Source organism: Gobio gobio (assembly GCF_949357685.1).
Source record: "Gobio gobio genome assembly, chromosome: 6".
NCBI classification, from domain to species: Eukaryota; Metazoa; Chordata; class Actinopteri; order Cypriniformes; family Gobionidae; genus Gobio; species Gobio gobio.
The window spans coordinates 60,358,076-60,382,719 of NC_137102.1; the positions used below are offsets into that span (position 1 = coordinate 60,358,076).

General features: G+C 44.3%; 1 protein-coding gene across 1 annotated transcript; it reads right to left on the reverse strand.

The window, feature by feature from the left end:
* Positions 1-478: 478 nt before the first annotated feature.
* pias4b (protein inhibitor of activated STAT, 4b) lies at positions 479-21,620 on the reverse strand (the record flags this gene model as incomplete). Its single annotated transcript, XM_079820517.1, has 11 exons — positions 479-609; positions 8,965-9,083; positions 11,801-11,957; positions 12,125-12,202; positions 13,114-13,219; positions 15,668-15,793; positions 15,872-15,962; positions 16,045-16,086; positions 19,306-19,390; positions 19,465-19,571; positions 21,391-21,620. 11 exons carry the CDS (start codon positions 21,618-21,620, stop codon positions 479-481), a joined length of 1,272 nt encoding a protein of 423 aa, XP_079676643.1.
* Between the last annotated feature and the right edge of the window lie 3,024 nt (positions 21,621-24,644).

Below are 24,644 nucleotides of genomic sequence, written 5' to 3' on the forward strand. Positions count from 1 at the left end.
AACACTTATTTTGGATGTGATTAATCCCAATTTTTCAAAGTATTTTTAAAACGCCTTATACTTTTTAAATTATATTTCTACTTTCATATTGTTTTATTTTTATTTGTTAACTCTACTCATTTCCTCCATTTGCATTACTGTTATTATATTTAACTTTGCTCTGCAAAATATCAGTATGTAGTTAGTCATTACAATGAAGCTCATTGAATTTAAATTACTAAACGAATAAATGAGAGAATTAAATGTTTACATTTGTATTATATTTATGTTTCTATAAATGAATCAGAATTCAGAGTCAGATCTGTCAAATCTCATAATTAAACTTTATTGGCAGATTTACACCAGAGAAACACAGAACACAATCAAACCACAGGTTCAGTCATTCAGCCGTATATGATAAAAACATTTGGCAAAGTAATTCATAAATATTATCAATTATTAAAACAAAACCTTCATACAATAAGTAACTGTCGCTCAGTTAATAGTTTTGGACCTGGGGTTTTCGACTTTTGGGTCCAGAAGTTTTAACTTTGCCAGACTTTCTAAAATGCACACGTTCGTCTTGTAAATGTGTAGAAACGGTTTCTTCTTTCTGGAGATCTTCATCATCTTCATCATCATCATCATCATCATCATCATCATCATCATCATCATCATCATCATCATCAGAGGAAAACTGAGTCAGATCCACAACCACACTCTCCAGCGGCTTACAGCTCCCTCCTGTTACAGGAGACAGCACACATCAGACAGACAGCTCCCTCCTGTTACAGGAGACAGCACACATCAGACAGACAGCTCCCTTCTGTTACAGGAGACAGCACACATCAGACAGACAGACAGACAGACAGCTCCCTTCTGTTACAGGAGACAGCACACATCAGACAGACAGACAGCTCCCTCCTGTTACAGGAGACAGCACACATCAGACAGACAGCTCCCTTCTGTTACAGGAGACAGCACACATCAGACAGACAGACAGACAGACAGCTCCCTTCTGTTACAGGAGACAGCACACATCAGACAGACAGACAGACAGACAGCTCCCTCCTGTTACAGGAGACAGCACACATCAGACAGACAGACAGACAGACAGCTCCCTCCTGTTACAGGAGACAGCACACATCAGACAGACAGCTCCCTCCTGTTACAGGAGACAGCACACATCAGACAGACAGCTCCCTTCTTTTACAGGAGACAGCACACATCAGACAGACAGCTCCCTCCTGTTACAGGAGACAGCACACATCAGACAGACAGCTCCCTCCTGTTACAGGAGACAGCACACATCAGACAGACAGCTCCCTCCTGTTACAGGAGACAGCACATCAGACAGACAGCTCCCTCCTGTTACAGGAGACAGCACACATCAGACAGACAGCTCCCTTCTGTTACAGGAGACAGCACACATCAGACAGACAGACAGACAGACAGCTCCCTTCTGTTACAGGAGACAGCACACATCAGACAGACAGACAGCTCCCTCCTGTTACAGGAGACAGCACACATCAGACAGACAGCTCCCTTCTGTTACAGGAGACAGCACACATCAGACAGACAGACAGACAGACAGCTCCCTTCTGTTACAGGAGACAGCACACATCAGACAGACAGACAGACAGACAGCTCCCTCCTGTTACAGGAGACAGCACACATCAGACAGACAGACAGACAGACAGCTCCCTCCTGTTACAGGAGACAGCACACATCAGACAGACAGCTCCCTCCTGTTACAGGAGACAGCACACATCAGACAGACAGCTCCCTTCTTTTACAGGAGACAGCACACATCAGACAGACAGCTCCCTCCTGTTACAGGAGACAGCACACATCAGACAGACAGCTCCCTCCTGTTACAGGAGACAGCACACATCAGACAGACAGCTCCCTCCTGTTACAGGAGACAGCACATCAGACAGACAGCTCCCTCCTGTTACAGGAGACAGCACACATCAGACAGACAGCTCCCTTCTGTTACAGGAGACAGCACACATCAGACAGACAGACAGACAGACAGCTCCCTTCTGTTACAGGAGACAGCACACATCAGACAGACAGACAGCTCCCTCCTGTTACAGGAGACAGCACACATCAGACAGACAGCTCCCTTCTGTTACAGGAGACAGCACACATCAGACAGACAGACAGACAGACAGCTCCCTTCTGTTACAGGAGACAGCACACATCAGACAGACAGACAGACAGACAGCTCCCTCCTGTTACAGGAGACAGCACACATCAGACAGACAGACAGACAGACAGCTCCCTCCTGTTACAGGAGACAGCACACATCAGACAGACAGCTCCCTCCTGTTACAGGAGACAGCACACATCAGACAGACAGCTCCCTTCTTTTACAGGAGACAGCACACATCAGACAGACAGCTCCCTCCTGTTACAGGAGACAGCACACATCAGACAGACAGCTCCCTCCTGTTACAGGAGACAGCACACATCAGACAGACAGCTCCCTCCTGTTACAGGAGACAGCACATCAGACAGACAGCTCCCTCCTGTTACAGGAGACAGCACATCAGACAGACAGCTCCCTTCTGTTACAGGAGACAGCACACATCAGACAGACAGCTCCCTTCTGTTACAGGAGACAGCACACATCAGACAGACAGACAGACAGACAGCTCCCTTCTGTTACAGGAGACAGCACACATCAGACAGACAGACAGCTCCCTCCTGTTACAGGAGACAGCACACATCAGACAGACAGCTCCCTTCTGTTACAGGAGACAGCACACATCAGACAGACAGACAGACAGACAGCTCCCTTCTGTTACAGGAGACAGCACACATCAGACAGACAGACAGACAGACAGCTCCCTCCTGTTACAGGAGACAGCACACATCAGACAGACAGACAGACAGACAGCTCCCTCCTGTTACAGGAGACAGCACACATCAGACAGACAGCTCCCTCCTGTTACAGGAGACAGCACACATCAGACAGACAGCTCCCTTCTTTTACAGGAGACAGCACACATCAGACAGACAGCTCCCTCCTGTTACAGGAGACAGCACACATCAGACAGACAGCTCCCTCCTGTTACAGGAGACAGCACACATCAGACAGACAGCTCCCTCCTGTTACAGGAGACAGCACATCAGACAGACAGCTCCCTCCTGTTACAGGAGACAGCACACATCAGACAGACAGCTCCCTCCTGTTACAGGAGACAGCACACATCAGACAGACAGACAGCTCCCTTCTGTTACAGGAGACAGCACACATCAGACAGACAGCTCCCTCCTGTTACAGGAGACAGCACACATCAGACAGACAGCTCCTTTCTGTTACAGGAGACAGCACACATCAGACAGACAGCTCCCTCCTGTTACAGGAGACAGCACACATCAGACAGACAGCTCCCTCCTGTTACAGGAGACAGCACACATCAGACAGACAGCTCCCTTCTGTTACAGGAGACAGCACACATCAGACAGACAGCTCCCTCCTGTTACAGGAGACAGCACACATCAGACAGACAGCTCCCTTCTGTTACAGGAGACAGCACACATCAGACAGACAGCTCCCTCCTGTTACAGGAGACAGCACACATCAGACAGACAGCTCCCTCCTGTTACAGGAGACAGCACACATCAGACAGACAGCTCCCTTCTGTTACAGGAGACAGCACACATCAGACAGACAGCTCCCTCCTGTTACAGGAGACAGCACACATCAGACAGACAGCTCCCTCCTGTTACAGGAGACAGCACACATCAGACAGACAGCTCCCTCCTGTTACAGGAGACAGCACACATCAGACAGACAGCTCCCTTCTGTTACAGGAGACAGCACACATCAGACAGACAGCTCCCTTCTGTTACAGGAGACAGCACACATCAGACAGACAGCTCCCTCCTGTTACAGGAGACAGCACACATCAGACAGACAGCTCCCTCCTGTTACAGGAGACAGCACATCAGACAGACAGCTCCCTCCTGTTACAGGATACAGCACACATCAGACAGACAGCTCCCTCCTGTTACAGGAGACAGCACACATCAGACAGACAGCTCCCTCCTGTTACAGGAGACAGCACATCAGACAGACAGCTCCCTTCTGTTACAGGAGACAGCACACATCAGACAGACAGCTCCCTCCTGTTACAGGAGACAGCACACATCAGACAGACAGCTCCCTCCTGTTACAGGAGACAGCACATCAGACAGACAGCTCCCTCCTGTTACAGGAGACAGCACACATCAGACAGACAGACAGCTCCCTCCTGTTACAGGAGACAGCACACATCAGACAGACAGCTCCCTCCTGTTACAGGAGACAGCACATCAGACAGACAGCTCCCTTCTGTTACAGGAGACAGCACACATCAGACAGACAGCTCCTTTCTGTTACAGGAGACAGCACACATCAGACAGACAGCTCCCTCCTGTTACAGGAGACAGCACACATCAGACAGACAGCTCCCTCCTGTTACAGGAGACAGCACACATCAGACAGACAGCTCCCTCCTGTTACAGGAGACAGCACACATCAGACAGACAGCTCCCTCCTGTTACAGGAGACAGCACATCAGACAGACAGCTCCCTTCTGTTACAGGAGACAGCACACATCAGACAGACAGCTCCTTTCTGTTACAGGAGACAGCACACATCAGACAGACAGCTCCCTCCTGTTACAGGAGACAGCACACATCAGACAGACAGCTCCCTCCTGTTACAGGAGACAGCACACATCAGACAGACAGCTCCTTTCTGTTACAGGAGACAGCACACATCAGACAGACAGCTCCCTTCTGTTACAGGAGACAGCACACATCAGACAGACAGCTCCCTCCTGTTACAGGAGACAGCACACATCAGACAGACAGACAGCTCCCTCCTGTTACAGGAGACAGCACACATCAGACAGACAGCTCCCTCCTGTTACAGGAGACAGCACACATCAGACAGACAGCTCCCTCCTGTTACAGGAGACAGCACACATCAGACAGACAGCTCCTTTCTGTTACAGGAGACAGCACACATCAGACAGACAGCTCCCTTCTGTTACAGGAGACAGCACACATCAGACAGACAGCTCCCTCCTGTTACAGGAGACAGCACACATCAGACAGACAGTTCCCTTCTGTTACAGGAGACAGCACACATCAGACAGACAGCTCCCTCCTGTTACAGGAGACAGCACACATCAGACAGACAGCTCCCTCCTGTTACAGGAGACAGCACACATCAGACAGACAGCTCCCTCCTGTTACAGGAGACAGCACACATCAGACAGACAGCTCCCTCCTGTTACAGGAGACAGCACACATCAGACAGACAGCTCCCTCCTGTTACAGGAGACAGCACACATCAGACAGACAGCTCCCTCCTGTTACAGGAGACAGCACACATCAGACAGACAGCTCCCTCCTGTTACAGGAGACAGCACACATCAGACAGACAGCTCCCTCCTGTTACAGGAGACAGCACACATCAGACAGACAGCTCCCTCCTGTTACAGGATACAGCACACATCAGACCGACAGACAGACAGACAGACAGACAGATGACAGACAGACAGCTCCCTTCTGTTACAGGAGACAGCACACATCAGACAGACAGATGACAGACAGACAGACAGACAGACAGACAACAGATGACAGACAGACAGACAGACGACAGACAGACAGACGACAGACAGACAGAAAGATGACAGACAGACAGACGAGAGACAGACAGACAGACGACAGACAGACAGACAGACGACAGATAGACAGACGACAGATAGAGACAACAGACAGACAGACGACAGATAGACAGACGACAGATAGACAGACAGAGACGACAGACAGACAGATGACAGACAGACGACAGATAGACAGACGACAGAGAGACAGACAGACGACAGATAGAGACAGACAGCTGACAGACGACAGATAGACAGACGACAGACAGACGACAGATAGACAGACAGACGACAGATAGAACAACAGACAGACAGAGAGACGACAGAGAGATGACAGATAGAGATGACACAGACAGACAGACGACAGCCAGACAAACAGATAGAACGACAGACGACAGATAGAGATGACAGAGACAGACAGATGACAGACAGACGACAGCCAAAGAGATGACAGACAGACAGACGACAGCAGCCAGACGACAGCCAGACAGACGACAGATAGACAGACGACAGACAGACGACAGATAGACAGACGACAGAGAGACAGACAGACGACAGATAGAACAACAGACAGACAGAGAGACGACAGAGAGATGACAGATAGAGATGACAGAGACAGACAGACGACAGCCAGACAAACAGATAGAACGACAGACAGACAGACAGACGACAGATAGAGATGACAGAGACAGACAGATGACAGACAGACGACAGCCAAAGAGATGACAGACAGACAGACAGACGACAGCAGCCAGACGACAGCCAGACAGACGACAGATAGACAGACGACAGACAGACGACAGATAGAGATGACAGAGACAGACAGATGACAGACAGACGACAGCCAAAGAGATGACAGACAGACAGACGACAGCAGCCAGACAGACGACAGCCAGAGAGACGACAGAGAGACAGACAGACGACAGATAGAACGACAGAGAGACGACAGAGACAGGCAGTCGACAGACAGACGACAGATAGATACGACAGAGACAGACAGACGACAGACAGACAGACAGACAAACAAACAAACAAACAAACAGAGACAGACACACAGACGACAGACACACGACAGCCAGAGAGACGACAGGGAGACAGACAGACGACAGATAGAACGACAGAGAGACGACAGAGACAGACAGTCGACAGACAGACAGACGACAGATAGATACGACAGAGACAGACAGACAAACAAACACAGAGACAGACACACAGACGACAGCCAGACACAGAGACAGACAGACAACAGCTAGACAGACAGACAACAGACACAGAGATGACAGACACACGACAGCCAGACAGAAAGATGACAGACACACGACAGCCAGACAGACGACAGCCAGACAGACAGAAAGATGACAGACAGACGACAGCCAGACAGACGACAGACAGATAGACACACAACAGCCAGACAGACGACAGCCAGACGACAGACAGACAGACGACAGCCAGACAGAAAGATGACAGACAGATGACAGCCAGACAGACATATGACAGCCAGACAGATGACAGACAGACACAGAGACAGACACACAGATGACAGACACACGACAGACAGACGACAGCCAGACATACGACAGACATACGACAGACATACGACAGACACACAGACGACAGCCAGACACAGAGACAGAGACAGACACAGACGACAGACACACGACAGCCAGACAGACAGACGACAGCCAGACGACAGCCAGACACAGAGACAGACACAGACAACAGACACACGACAGACAGACAGACGACAGCCAGGCACAGACGACAGACACACGACAGACACACGACAGCCAGACAGACAGACGACAGACAGACAGACAGACGACAGCCAGACACAGTCGACAGACACACAACAGCCAGACGACAGACAGAAAGATGACAGACAGATGACAGCCAGACAGACGACAGCCAGATAGACGACAGACAGACATACGACAGACACACGACAGACAGACAGACAGATGACAGCCAGACATACGACAGACGACAGCCAGACACAGAGACAGACACAGACGACAGACACACAACAGCCAGACGACAGCCAGACACAGAGACAGACAACAGACACAAGACAGACAGACAGCCAGACACAGACGACAGCCAGACAGACAGACGACAGCCAGACACAGTCGACAGACACACGACAGCCAGACGACAGCCAGAAAGATGACAGACAGATGATAGCCAGACAGACGACAGCCAGACAGACGACAGCCAGATAGACGACAGACAGACATACGACAGCCAGACAGACACATGACAGCCAGACAGATGACAGACAGACACCGAGACAGACACACAGATGACAGACACACAACAGCCAGACAGCCAGACGACAGAGAGATGACAGAGAGAGAAAGATGACAGACACACGACAGCCAGATAGACGATAGACAGAAAGATGACAGACACACGACAGCCAGACAACAGACAGACAGACATACGACAGCCAGACAGATGACAGACACACGACAGCCAGACAGACAGATGACAGACAGACACAGAGACAGACGTCAGACACAGATGACAGACACACGACAGACTGACAGCCAGACAGAAAGATGACAGACACACGACAGCCAGACAGACGACAGCCAGACAGACAGACGACAGCCAGATAGACACACGACAGCCAGACAGACGACAGACAGATAGACGACAGACAGATGACAGCCAGACAGACGACAGCCAGAAAGATGACAGACAGATGACAGCCAGACACACGACAGCCAGACAGACGACAGACAGATAGACGACAGACAGATGACAGCCAGACAGACGACAGCCAGACGACAGCCAGAAAGATGACAGACAGATGACAGCCAGACAGACGACAGACAGACATACGACAGCCAGACAGATGACAGACACACGACAGCCAGACAGACAGATGACAGACAGACACAGAGACAGACGTCAGAGACAGACGTCAGACACAGATGACAGACACACGACAGACAGACAGCCAGACAGAAAGATGACAGACACACGACAGCCAGACAGACGACAGCCAGACAGACAGACAGACAGACGACAGCCAGATAGACACACGACAGCCAGACAGACGACAGACAGATGACAGCCAGACAGACGACAGTCAGACGACAGCCAGAAAGATGACAGACAGATGACAGCCAGACAGATGACAGGCACACGACAGCCAGATGACAGACAGACAGATGACAGACAGACACAGAGACAGACGTCAGAAACCTGTCTGTGAAGCCGGGCCACAGTCTCACAATAATAATAGTGATAAGGTGCTTAAGTAGTAGATCAGAATGTTGTCTCTCTCAAGCCAAAATAATGATGATCTTACTGTGTAGAACTTTGTGTTTGTCGTCTTTCTCGTGTCTCACGGCTCTCCAGCTGCTGTCAGACAGAAACTCAATCTCCTCCTCGTCCTCACCACAGCTCTCAAGAACTTCACACAGCAAACTGCAGAACAGAGCAGAACGCCGAATACTGGGACGTAACCAGATCAAATATGCAAACTAACCAGTAACCAGTGTTGGGGAAGCTACTCTAAAACAGTAGTTTGACAAGCTACAAGCTACTTATACATGAAAGTAGTTAAACTACAGTCAAGCTACCCTTCTTTAAAAGTAGTTAGATACACTACAAGTTACTAACAAAATGTAGCTAGCTACATCGAAACTACTTTGATGTTGTTTTTTTTACAATTAAATTGCATATTTACAAATAACTGAATAATCGTTAATGAAGAATGTTTTAAGTTAAATGTTTGGGGTTTAAAGCAACACAATGCAATACAAATATCATTAATTTAAAGTTTTATTTTTTAACTATCCAAATATACAATACTCAAATGTAGTATATATCTCAAACTAACAGTCAAAGTGCCAAATCGCTGTCTGCGACGAAGTCAAATCGCTGTGTGCGACAAAGAAAAAGCGCTGTCTGCGTCGAAGTCAAAACGCTGTCTGCGTCAAAGTCAAAACGCTGTCTGCGTCAAAGTCAAAACGCTGTCTGCAACGAAGTCAAATCGCTGTCTGCGTCGAAGTCAAATCGCTGTCTGCGTCGAAGTCAAATCGCTGTCTGCGTCAAAGTCAAAGCGCTGTCTGCAACGAAGTCAAATCGCTGTCTGCGTCGAAGTCAAATCGCTGTCTGCGTCGAAGTCAAATCGCTGTCTGCAACGAAGTCAAATCGCTGTCTGCGTCGAAGTCAAATGGCTGTCTGCGTCAAAGCGTTGTCTGCGTCGAAGTCAAATCGCTGTCTGCGTCAAAGCGTTGTCTGCGTCGAAGTCAAATCGCTGTCTGCAACGAAGTCAAATCGCTGTCTGCGTCGAAGTCAAATCGCTGTCTGCGTCAAAGCGTTGTCTGCGTCGAAGTCAAATCGCTGTCTGCGTCAAAGTGTTGTCTGCGTCGAAGTCAAAGCGTTGTCTGCGTCGAAGTCAAAGCGTTGTCTGCGTCGAAGTCAAATCGCTGTCTGCGTCGAAGTCAAAGCGCTGTCTGCGACGAAGTCAAAGCGCTGTCTGCGACGAAGTCAAAGCGCTGTCTGCGTCGAAGTCAAAGCGTTGTCTGCGTCGAAGTCAAAGCGTTGTCTGCGTCGAAGTCAAATCGCTGTCTGCGTCGAAGTCAAAGCGTTGTCTGCGTCGAAGTCAAAGCGTTGTCTGCGTCGAAGTCAAAGCGCTGTCTGCGTCGAAGTCAAAGCGCTGTCTGCGTCGAAGTCAAAGCGCTGTCTGCGTCGAAGTCAAATCGCTGTCTGCGTCAAAGTCAAAGCGTTGTCTGCGTCGAAGTCAAAGCGCTGTCTGCGTCGAAGTCAAAGCTCTGTCTGCGTCGAAGTCAAAGCGTTGTCTGCGTCGAAGTCAAAGCTCTGTCTGCGTCGAAGTCAAATCGCTGTCTGCGTCGAAGTCAAAGCGCTGTCTGCGACGAAGTCAAAGCGCTGTCTGCGTCAAAGTCAAAGCGTTGTCTGCGTCGAAGTCAAAGCGCTGTCTGCGTCGAAGTCAAAGCTCTGTCTGCGTCGAAGTCAAAGCGTTGTCTGCGTCGAAGTCAAAGCTCTGTCTGCGTCGAAGTCAAATCGCTGTCTGCGTCGAAGTCAAAGCGTTGTCTGCGTCGAAGTCAAATTGCTGTCTGCGACGAAGTCAAAGCGTTGTCTGCGTCGAAGTCAAAGCGTTGTCTGCGTCGAAGTCAAATCGCTGTCTGCGTCGAAGTCAAAGCGTTGTCTGCGTCGAAGTCAAAGCGTTGTCTGCGTCGAAGTCAAAGCGCTGTCTGCGTCGAAGTCAAAGCGCTGTCTGCGTCGAAGTCAAAGCGCTGTCTGCGTCGAAGTCAAAGCGCTGTCTGCGTCGAAGTCAAAGCGTTGTCTGCGTCGAAGTCAAAGCGCTGTCTGCGTCGAAGTCAAAGCTCTGTCTGCGTCGAAGTCAAAGCGCTGTCTGCGTCGAAGTCAAAGCGCTGTCTGCGTCGAAGTCAAAGCGCTGTCTGCGTCGAAGTCAAAGCGCTGTCTGCGTCGAAGTCAAAGCGTTGTCTGCGTCGAAGTCAAAGCGCTGTCTGCGTCGAAGTCAAAGCTCTGTCTGCGGCGAAGTCAAAGCGCTGTCTGCGTCGAAGTCAAAGCGCTGTCTGCGTCGAAGTCAAAGCGCTGTCTGCGTCGAAGTCAAAGCGTTGTCTGCGTCGAAGTCAAATCGCTGTCTGCGTCGAAGTCAAATCGCTGTCAAAGCGCTGTCTGCGTCCAAGTCAAATCGCTGTCAAAGCGCTGTCTGCGTCGAAGTCAAATCGCTGTCTGCGTCGAAGTCAAATCGCTGTCTGCGTCGAAGTCAAATCGCTGTCTACGTCGAAGCCTTCAAGCACATACAGGTGAATAATAGCCTTTTTAAATTGATTATCCTGCTCTCTCTCTCTATAAATGAAACAATAGATGGTGATATAACGCACGATTTTAGTATGTGATCAAATAAGAAGAAAACACTGAGTTGCTTCAGTGCATTGCAGGCTCGTCAAAACACAAAACGGAGTGTAGCTTTTGGTCGCGCTACACCGCTACTTGCTGGGAAAAGTAGTTAGCTACTGGAAAAGCTACATTTTTTTAAAAGCAACTGAGCTACTGACAAGCTACTGTTAAATGTAGTTAAGTTAGTAGCTTAGCTACTTGTAGTTAACTACTCCCCAACACTGCCAGAGCAGAGGAGTGGCGATGATCACCTGTCGATGCGCAGCTCATCACAGGGGGCGTGTCTGTGGCACACGGGGCAGGTCCAGCGCGGCTTCCTCTCGTTCATTTGGAGATAGAAGGAGGCGTCGAAACACTGCAGGTGAGCGCAGCCGCGGGCCCGACAGGGGACACACAGACGCAGCTTCGCTAGCTTACAAACACAGTCACGGTTAGCACTGGGAACAATCTGAGCTGCAGAAATAACCTGACCTGACTGTGAAGCTCTTGGACAATTTTGGCCATCAAACATACATCATATTCATAAGTAATAACATATTCCTTCTGTAATGTCCAGCGTTGGACATGATTCCTACTCACTGGACACATCAGGGACACCTGCAGGCCTGTAGTAGCGACCTCACTTTCTGGATCAGAGCACAACTTCTCAGAAACTATCAAAAGAGAAATTAATTATGTAGTTATGGGAAGTGTACATGCACTCTCTCTCACACGTACACACACACACACACACACACACACACACACACACACACACACACACACACACACACACACACACACACACACACACACACACACACACACACACACACACACACACACACACACACACACACACACACACACACACACACACACACACACACACGCACACATACAGTCCCCTTGGAATTGTAAGGTTCTATCTGACATTTTTGTCAAAATTGAGTTACACATATTCTTATTCTGTGACAACTTCTTTACATTATGTGATGTTGTTTTTTAAGTTTTTACGTTTTTTTTTACTTTTTATTTAGAAAATAAAAAGGTTATTTCTACACAGTCAAATGGAATGCAAAAACTTTAAAGCTCAATATCTCCAAACCAGTTAGAATGCAGATAGAACCTTATAATTCCAAGGTGGCGATATGTACACACACACACACACACACACACACAGTCTCACACACAGACTCACACACAGACACACACACAGACACACACACAGACACACACACAGACACACACACAGACACACACACACACACACACACACACACACACACACACACACACACACACACACACACACACACACACACACACACACACACACACACACACACACACACACACACACACACACACACACACACACACGTCGTCTGTCTTTTTGCACACATGACACAGACTGGATCAAATGCTCTGGCCTTCCCTTCACCAGTAGATTACCGTCCATGTTTAAAGAGAAAGTGGGAGGAGAAGACTCAGTTATGATGGAGGAGAAGACTCAGTTATGATGGAGGAGAAGACTCAGTTATGATGGAGGAGAAGACTCAGTTATGATGGAGTAGTGGCTCACCTCGGCGTCTGCAGATCTCCAGCGGCTCCACCGCGGTCCGGCGGAGCTGATCCAGCAGCTCCTGACACGACACCACCCTCACCAGATACACCGCCACAGTGTAGCTCTACACACACACACACACACACACACACACACACAGCTCCTCATCTCAGGGAAACGCACAGATACAGTAGCAGGTTTCCCAAACACTCCCCATCAGTCAAATGGATAGACCCGCCCCCTCATGAATATTATAATGTGGATTATTTCTGTAATGGTGCATTCACACCGGAATAAATAGTTACATAGTTATAAATAGTTATTGAAAGTTATTTTGAAAAGTAATGCATTACAATAATGCGTTACTCCCTTAAAAAGTAACTAATTGAGTTACTTAGTTACTTTTAAAGAAAAGTAATGCGTTACTTTTTCTCACCTGGCCTGGGTTTTTTTATAACAAAAAAGTTATATTTTTGTGCAACGGTAAAGACCTCTTCATACCAAAATGTAAATAATAATCCCCAGGCTGAGGTAAAAATGCAGATTCCCTCATGAACAGTAGAGGGCGCAGCTCTGGATAATGGAGGAAGAGGATAAAGGAGAAAAAAGTTTTACCAATAAAACCCAAACATCTAGTAATTTTCCTCATCAAAGGTCAGCAGCAAGACATTGGTAAATTAAATATAAAGGTAGATTATGCATAAAACTAGTTGTTTTATTTAACATTTAATTATTAGAGGTTTGCATAGTTCTCTGATTTTACATTTGACTGATTTTATTCATTTTGAGGAGAACAGAATCTTTATTGTGCAAGTGAGAGAAATAAATGCTCACATTAAGTCTAGAACTACAATAACCATCATGTTCAAACACACACACACACACACACACACACACACACACACACACGTAGTGTTTTCATCTTTTATGGGGACTTTCCATAGGCGTAATGGTTTTTATACCGTACATACCGTATATTATATCCCCTTACACTGCCCCTGCCCCTAAACCTAGCCCTCACAGGAGACATTCTGCAATTTTACATTTTCAAAAAACATCACTTAGTCTGATTTATAAGATGTTTTCCTCATGGGGATTAAAAATGTCCCCACAAGGATGAGGATTTCGGATATTGCTATCTTTGTGGGGACATTTTGTCCCCATAACGTGATGATTACCAGTCCACACACACACACACACACACACACACACACACACACACACACACACACACACACACACACACACACACACACACACACACACACACACACACACACACACACACACACACACACACACACACACACACACACACACACACACACACACACACACACACACACACACACACACCTCTGCACTTATTCTTCTCAACATGAGGACAGGAGAGCTGTCAGTCAAACTAATGTGAAAAAGTAACTCAGATATTTTGTTGTAATTTTGAAAAGTAATGCGTTACTTTACTAGTTACTTGGAAAAAGTAATATTATTACGTAACTCAAGTTACTTGTAATGCGTTACCCCCAACCAGTGTTGGGGAAAGTTACTTTGAAAAGTAATGCATTACAATATTGCGTTACTCCCTTAAAAAGTAACTAATTGAGTTACTTAGTTACTTTTTAAGAAAAGTAATGCGTTACGTTACTTTTGCGTTACTTTTGCGTTATTTTTTCTCACCTGGGCTGGGCTTGCTTTTTAGTTTTGTTTTTTAATAGCAAAAATAGTCATTTTTTGTGCTAATGTAAAGACCTCTTCATACCAAAATTGAAATAATAGGCCTCAGGCTGAGGTATAAATGTGCTGCCATTCTGGATAATGGAAGAATAGGACGCAGGAGAAAAACGTTTTACCAATAAAAACAAAAAATCTAGTAATTTTTGCTCATGGCTTAACTGAATCATCAAAGGTCAGCAGCACGACATTGGTCAATAAAGGTAGATTAAATGCATAAAAATATTTGTTCTATTTAACATTTATATATTTGAGGTTTGAGTACTCTGATTTTGCATTTGACTGATTTTATTCATTTTGAGGAGTACAGAATCTTTATCTAAATATAGAACTACAATAACCATCATGTTTACACACAACGCCTTTCCACTTATTTTTCACAACATGGGGGCAGGAGAGCTGTCAGTCAAATAAATGTGAAAAAGTAACTTGCGTTACTTTTTTGAAAAAGTAACTCAGATATTTTGTTGTAACTTTGAAAAGTAATGCGTTACTTTACTAGTTACTTGGAAAAAGTAATATTATAACATAACTCAAGTTACTTGTAATACGTTACCCCCAACACGCGATAATCATATTGTCTGAACCAGATATTAATATAGAGATTTTCTCCTCATTGTTGTCACTACTAGAGCAAGCTCCTGATTGGTTAACGCGGTGCGAATATCCGCCAAAGTTCGCGCGAATCACGCGTCAAACGCTCAATTCGTGCCGCCTCATTTGCGCAAATCGCGCCGCAAAATGTCTATTCGCGTCTTTGCATTGACTTAACATGTAAATCACTCTCGTGAAACGCTTCATTGGCGTCCGGTGTGAACGCACCATAAGACAGACGCACCTTGCCGAAGTTTCCCCACAGCACTGAGAATCGGTTTGTGAATGTAATATACAACTCGGGTGTGATGTCGATCGGACGGCACGGGCGAGATGGCTCCACCCCCATTTTATTGGATGAATAGGAACACTGTGAACAACACATGATGTCTGATGTTAACTTCACGTCTAATGTCAAGCATCTGACACTTGATCTGCCATTCGTCACCTGTACAGGACAGTTAGCGTGATTCACTGAGACACCGATGTTCGGCGGATACTGATCTTCTTCAACACCGACGCTCTCACTGTAGCAAATCCTGAAACACACGTTCAACACAGAATGAATCAACGCGGTTGAGCAGCCATACATGGGATTTATTTGACCTGTCTTCACTTCACCTGAGCACCACCTGGAGAGACGTCGAGCCAGACTGAGACGTCCTGATGGACGGAAGGAAAAAACTTTAAATATCTCAAGAACACAAGTTAAAATAAAACAATTATACCGAGGACACTGTGATCAAACACAATATGAGGCAAAGAAACACGGTCAGACTGAGTGAATCAATCTGAATCTAACACAAGAGTCAGTTAATGTGAATCAAACACGAGAGTCAGTTAATGTGAATCAAACACGAGAGTCATCCAAATCAATGTGAATCAAACACGAGAGTCATCCGAATAAGTGTGAATCAAACACGAGAATCAGTTCATGTGAATCAAACACGAGAGTCAGTTAATGTGAATCAAACACGATAGTCAGTTTATGCGAATCAAACACGGGAGTCAGTTTATGTGAATCAAACACGGGAGTCAGTTTATGTGAATCAAACACGAGTCATCCAAATCAATGTCAATCAAACACGAGAGTCATCCTAATCAATGTAAATCAAACACGAGTCATCCTAATCAATGTGAATCAAACACGAGTGTTATAGGAATGAATGTAAATGAAACATGAGTCATCCTAATCAAAGTGAATCAAACACGAGAGTCATCCGAATCAATGTGAATCAAACACGAGAGTCATCTAAATCAATCACAGAGTCATCCGAAATCAATGTGAGTCAAACACGAGTGTCATCCGAATCAATGTGAATCAAACATGAGAGCCATCCGAATTAATGTGAATCAAACGAGAGTCATCCAAATCAATGTGAATCAAACACGAGTCATCCTTATCAATGTGAATCAAACACGAGTCATCCTTATCAATGTGAATCAAACATGAGTCATCCGAATTAATGTGAATCAAACGAGAGTCCTCCGAATCAATGTGAATCAATCACAGAGTAATCCGAAATCAATGTGAATATCCGAAATCAATGTGAATCAAACACGAGTGTTATAGGAATGAATGTAAATGAAACATGAGTCATCCTAATCAAAGTGAATCAAACACGAGAATCATCCGAATCAATGTGAATCAAACATGAGTCATCCTAATCAATGTGAATCAAACACGAGAGTCATCCTAATCAATGTGAATCAAACACGAGAGTCATCTAAATCAATCACAGAGTCATCCTAATCAAAGTGAATCAAACACGAGAATCATCCGAATCAATGTGAATCAAACATGAGTCATCCTAATCAATGTGAATCAAACACGAGAGTCATCCTAATCAATGTGAATCAAACACGAGAGTCATCCGAATCAATGTGAATCAAACATGAGAGCCATCCGAATTAATGTGAATCAAACGAGAGTCATCCAAATCAATGTGAATCAAACATGAGAGTCATCCGAAATCAATGTGAATATCCGAAATCAATGCGAATCAATCAGAGTCATCCTAATCAATGTGAATCAAACACGAGTGTTATAGGAATGAATGTAAATGAAATATGAGTCATCTGAATTAATGTGAATCAAACACGAGATTCATCTGAATCAATGTGAATCAAACACGAATGTTATAGGAATGAATATAAATGAAACATGAGAGTCATCCTTATCAAAGTGAATCAAACACGAGTCATCCTAATCCATGTGAATCAAACACGAGAGTCATCCTAATCCATGTGAATCAAACACAAGAGTCATCCGAATCAATGTGAATCAAACACGAGAGTCATCCTAATCAATGTGAATCAAACACGAGAGTCATCCAAATCAATGTGAATCAAACACAGTCATCTAAATCAATGTGAATCAATCACAGAGTAATCCGAAATCAATGTGAATATCCGAAATCAATGTGAATCAAACACGAGAGTCATCCTAATCAATGTGAATCAAACATGAGAGTCATCCGAAATCAATGTGAATATCCGAAATCAATGCGAATCAATCAGAGTCATCCTAATCAAAGTGAATCAAATACGAGAATCATCCGAATCAATGTGAATCAAACATGAGTCATCCTAATCAATGTGAATCAAACACGAGAGTCATCCTAATCAATGTGAATCAAACACGAGAGTCATCTAAATCAATCATAGAGTCATCCTAATCAAAGTGAATCAAACACGAGAATCATCCGAATCAATGTGAATCAAACATGAGTCATCCTAATCAATGTGAATCAAACACGAGAGTCATCCTAATCAATGTGAATCAAACACGAGAGTCATCCGAATCAATGTGAATCAAACATGAGAGCCATCCGAATTAATGTGAATCAAACGAGAGTCATCCAAATCAATGTGAATCAAACGTGAGAGTCATCCGAAATCAATGTGAATATCCGAAATCAATGTGAATCAATCAGAGTCATCCTAATCAATGTGAATCAAACACGAGTGTTATAGGAATGAATGTAAATGAAACATGAGAGTCATACTTATCAAAGTGAATCAAACACGAGTCATCCTAATCCATGTGAATCAAACATGAGAGTCATCCGAAATCAATGTGAATATCCGAAATCAATGTGAATCAATCAGAGTCATCCTAATCAATGTGAATCAAACACGAGTGTTATAGGAATGAATGTAAATGAAATATGAGTCATCTGAATTAATGTGAATCAAACACGAGAGTCATCTGAATCAATGTGAATCAAACACGAATGTTATAGGAATGAATGTAAATGAAATATGAGTCATCTGAATTAATGTGAATCAAACACGAGAGTCATCTGAATCAATGTGAATCAAACACGAATGTTATAGGAATGAATGTAAATGAAACATGAGAGTCATCCTTATCAAAGTGAATCAAACACGAGAGTCATCCTAATCCATGTGAATCAAACACGAGAGTCATCCTAATCCATGTGAATCAAACACAAGAGTCATCCGAATCAATGTGAATCAAACACGAGAGTCATCCTAATCAATGTGAATCAAACACGAGAGTCATCCAAATCAATGTGAATCAATCACAAAGTCATTAGTCTGAATCATGGACTAAATTGGTCATTCAACTCACTTCCTCACCGAATCGACTCACTTGAGTTTTTCTTTTCAGAACCATTAAACATGTTTAAAATGCCCTTTTGGTTCATTTGAATTCGGCATTGCATGTGTCACTCTTGTAGGAAAACAAACACAGGTGCTCAAAAGTGAAGGTTACTGAAATGTGAAAAATGCATTTACATTTTAAAACCCTAAACACTGCACAAAAAAAAGACTTTCTCCCTCAGTATTTTTGTCTTGTTTCACACGATATGGACATCCGTCATTACAAACAACAGCACAGAGACAGAAACTCACCGGCTCTTCTGGATCTGAGTCTGTTGATTCACACTGAGATGAATCAAGAAATCTGACTTTTGCATGAATCCTCCAAACGTGGGCACTGAAAACATGAGACAACACTCATGCATGTATGCTTTGGTGATGTGAAGAGTGATTCGTGATCTTCAGTCATACCCAGAGGTGAGGGAGGCAGGATGATCTCCAGCGTCTGATAGAAGGGCAGTTTGATCATCTGTGGCTCCGCACACACAGACCCGGGAGAGACACACTCCGGCGTAGGGCTGTAACGATTTGACCAAAAATAAAAACCTCGATTAATTGAACATTTGACCTCGATTACGATTAATGAACCATTATTTTGCTTTTTTTTTGCCCTCATATTGTTGAGTAAGTTCACTAATAAGGTTTTTACTGTAAATATTTTCTACTATTAAAGGTTAAAGGATTTTTTTTTTCTAATGAAAAAGTGCATTTCTTTGTGATTTTAAAATACTTGAAGGAAATGGTTCACTTTCAGCAGTTATTGTCTATGGAGCAGATTTCTGTTTGTTGTACATCAGATACAGATACATTAACACAGTAGGCCTACATTACATTTATCTGAATGCATCAATGAGAGCAGTGTTTGCCCTAGAAATTTTTCCAGCAGCGGTGCTGTTACATACCGGAGGTTGTCATTTTGAGATATAGGCTATTTTGTTATGTAGGCTACTTGATGGTTTAGTCGCGCGAAGCATGTGCAAGTCGGTCCGTTTTGCAGCGTGCGCACACACACACACACACACACACACACACACACACACACACACAAACACAAACACACACACACACACCCGCCTTGAACTTGGAAACAGCGTCTATTGCGCGGATTATTGTGCTTTTCATTTAATCAAACACGTTCTGCCATAGCCAAAGTGGAGAGAGCATTTGACAACAATCAGTGATTGTGTTGAATCTGACGTTAAATGCATGTTTGGGGAGAAATGACAGCGCGCGCTGAAGGGACGGAAGTTGAGCATAGTTTATAATAGTTTTACCTCATATCTTCTTTTTTTAATCCTTGGAAGCGGAAATAAAATAAGATTAATATCACAGCCCTGTGACATTGTGAAAGTGTAAGCAGACTACATTTTTGTTTAGTTCTCTGGCCATCGTCAATCTTTCTCTCTCCTTTACAGTGTGTAAGTGAATGTCGTGATATTACTGATCATGTGAAGATTTTGCAGTGGCGCTGAAAATCCAGCGGTGGCGCTGCGCAGCTGTGAAAACATTGTAGGGGAAACACTGGAGAGAGTGAGTGTGTGTGAATTACTCATACCGTCTCTGTTCATTATGAAGCTGTGGTTTGTACTGCAAAGGTATTAAAATGTATGCCTATAACGGTTGAGTTTCTGAGCTACTTTAGTGACTTTACTTTAGTCACAGGACAGCGTTTACACTGCGTTTCTGCGTGCGATCTTCACGTGATGTGCGAGCTTCTGTCTGAGTGTTCGTTTGTCACAATATATCAGGCATTAGTTCAACATAACACTCATCTGATGGTCGAAACTCGCTTTAATGTTCAAACTGGCAGGGCTTAAACCACATACAAATGACAGCTGTGTGAGGACGCAGGTGAAAGATCTGCCTTCAGGGCGCGCGCGTTATCAGAGACGCGACACGGCTCTGTGTCACAGAAAGAAGCTGAGCACTGAACGGAGAAGTTTTCCGTATTGTTGTTTTTGAATAGTGCACAATCGCTTTAAATGTTGAAACTGGCAAGCCTTAAACGCATACTTGACAAACTTTATGAGCACGAAAGTGAAAGCGGCTTCGGGCTTGCGCGCGCCGTCTGTGTGTGTGTCAGCGCGTAGGCTATAAGAACAGCAATTAACTGACCTGTATAAACTGTGTAAAACATGCAGCTACTATAGAGAGTCTGGGCATCTATAAACACAGATAACTGCTCCTGCATCTCTGTGTGTGTCTGCAGACTGCACTTGATGTGACTGACGGGGCGGAGTCACGTGAAAACCCAAATAACCCACATGGGAAAAATACGTTGGTTAGAGGTTCTGAATGTCGGTTTCGGTTATTTTTCGATTAATCGTACGACCCTACTCTGGCATGGAGATGATCTGGACTGGGCTGGGCTTGGAGCTCCTGCGGGCGTCTCTGGAGCCCTGGCGGAGTGTGTGAAGCTCCCGGACCGCAGACAGCAGCTCCGCACTGCAGTCGTTGAGCAGGAGATCCCGGACTCTCGTCATCAGCTCCTTCTTCAGGCCACTCTTACTCCTGCCCATCCTGGAGAGCAGAAGACGGAGCTCCGTCACCCGGAAGGCCTCCAGCATCAGCTGTGGGACAGGGCAGATACTGATGAGCAAATATATATATATATAGGTTCATTACATATATGTTTATGATGGACTTCCATTATTATTCACAGTGTGGCTTTATTTTTCCACCCAATTCATTTTTTGACTGAAGTGAATCGATGCGTTTGTGTAAGAAAAATATCCATATTTAAAAACTTTAAAGTAAATGATCTAGCTTCCGGCGAATACATTTTTAAATATGGACATTTTTCTTACACAAACGCATCACTTCGCTTCAGAATGCCTTTACTAACCCCTGGAGCCGTGACGAGCAGTTATATGATCGATGGATGCACTTTTATAATGGATAGATGCACTTTTATGATGGATAGATGCACTTTTATGATGGATGGCGAACTTTTATGATGGATGGACGCACTTTTATGATGGATAGATGCACTTTTATGATGGATGGACGCTTTATGATGGATAGATGCACTTTTATGATGGATGGACGCTTTATGATGGATAGATGCACTTTTATGATGGATGGACGCACTTTTATGATGGATAGATGCACTTTTATGATGGATGGACGCTTTATGATGGATAGATGCACTTTTATGATGGATGGACGCTTTATGATGGATAGATGCACTTTTATGATGGATGGACGCTTTATGATGGATAGATGCACTTTTATGATGGATAGATGCACTTTTATGATGGATAGATGCACTTTTATGATGGATGGACGCACTTTTATGATGGATAGATGCACTTTTATGATGGATAGATGCACTTTTATGATGGATAGATGCACTTTTATGATGGATGGCGAACTTTTATGATGGATGGACGCACTTTTATGATGGATGGACGCACTTTTATGATGGATAGATGCACTTTTATGATGGATAGATGCACTTTTATGATGGATAGATGCACTTTTATGATGGATGGCGAACTTTTATGATGGATGGACGCACTTTTATGATGGATAGATGCACTTTTATGATGGATGGATGCACTTTTATGATGGATGGATGCACTTTTATGATGGATGGACGCTTTATGATGGATAGATGCACTTTTATGATGGATGGACGCACTTTTATGATGGATAGATGCACTTTTATGATGGATGGATGCACTTTTATGATGGATAGATGCACTTTTATGATGGATAGATGCACTTTTATAATGGATAGATGCACTTTTATGATGGATAGATGCACTTTTATGATGGATGGCGAACTTTTATGATGGATGGACGCACTTTTATGATGGATAGATGCACTTTTATGATGGATGGATGCACTTTTATGATGGATGGACGCACTTTTATGATGGATAGATGCACTTTTATGATGGATAGATGCACTTTTATGATGGATGGACGCACTTTTATGATGGATAGATGCACTTTTATGATGGATGGACGCACTTTTATGATGGATAGATGCACTTTTATGATGGATGGACGCACTTTTATGATGGATAGATGCACTTTTATGATGGATGGACACACTTTTATGATGGATGGACGCACGTTTATGATGGATGGACACACTTTTATGATGGATAGATGCACTTTTATGATGGATGGACACACTTTTATGATGGATGGACGCACGTTTATGATGGATAGATGCACTTTTATGATGGATGGATAGATGCACTTTTATGATGGATGGACGCACTTTTATGATGGATAGATGCACTTTTATGATGGATGGACGCACTTTTATGATGGATAGATGCACTTTTATGATGGATGGACGCACTTTTATGATGGATAGATGCACTTTTATGATGGATAGATGCACTTTTATGATGGATGGACGCACTTTTATGATGGATAGATGCACTTTTATGATGGATGGACGCACTTTTATGATGGATAGATGCACTTTTATGATGGATAGATGCACTTTTATGATGGATGGACGCTTTATGATGGATAGATGCACTTTTATGATGGATGGACGCACTTTTATGATGGATAGATGCACTTTTATGATGGATGGACGCTTTATGATGGATAGATGCACTTTTATGATGGATAGATGCACTTTTATGATGGATAGATGCACTTTTATGATGGATGGACGCACTTTTATGATGGATAGATGCACTTTTATGATGGATAGATGCACTTTTATGATGGATAGATGCACTTTTATGATGGATGGCGAACTTTTATGATGGATGGACGCACTTTTATGATGGATAGATGCACTTTTATATTTATGATGGATAGATGCACTTTTATGATGGATAGATGCACTTTTATGATGGATGGCGAACTTTTATGATGGATAGATGCACTTTTATGATGGATGGATGCACTTTTATGATGGATGGACGCTTTATGATGGATAGATGCACTTTTATGATGGATGGACGCACTTTTATGATGGATAGATGCACTTTTATGATGGATGGATGCACTTTTATGATGGATAGATGCACTTTTATGATGGATAGATGCACTTTTATAATGGATAGATGCACTTTTATGATGGATAGATGCACTTTTATGATGGATGGCGAACTTTTATGATGGATGGACGCACTTTTATGATGGATAGATGCACTTTTATGATGGATGGATGCACTTTTATGATGGATGGACGCTTTATGATGGATAGATGCACTTTTATGATGGATGGACGCACTTTTATGATGGATAGATGCACTTTTATGATGGATGGACGCACTTTTATGATGGATAGATGCACTTTTATGATGGATGGACGCACTTTTATGATGGATAGATGCACTTTTATGATGGATGGACACACTTTTATGATGGATGGACGCACGTTTATGATGGATGGACACACTTTTATGATGGATAGATGCACTTTTATGATGGATGGACACACTTTTATGATGGATGGACGCACGTTTATGATGGATAGATGCACTTTTATGATGGATGGATAGATGCACTTTTATGATGGATGGACGCACTTTTATGATGGATAGATGCACTTTTATGATGGATGGACGCACTTTTATGATGGATAGATGCACTTTTATGATGGATGGACG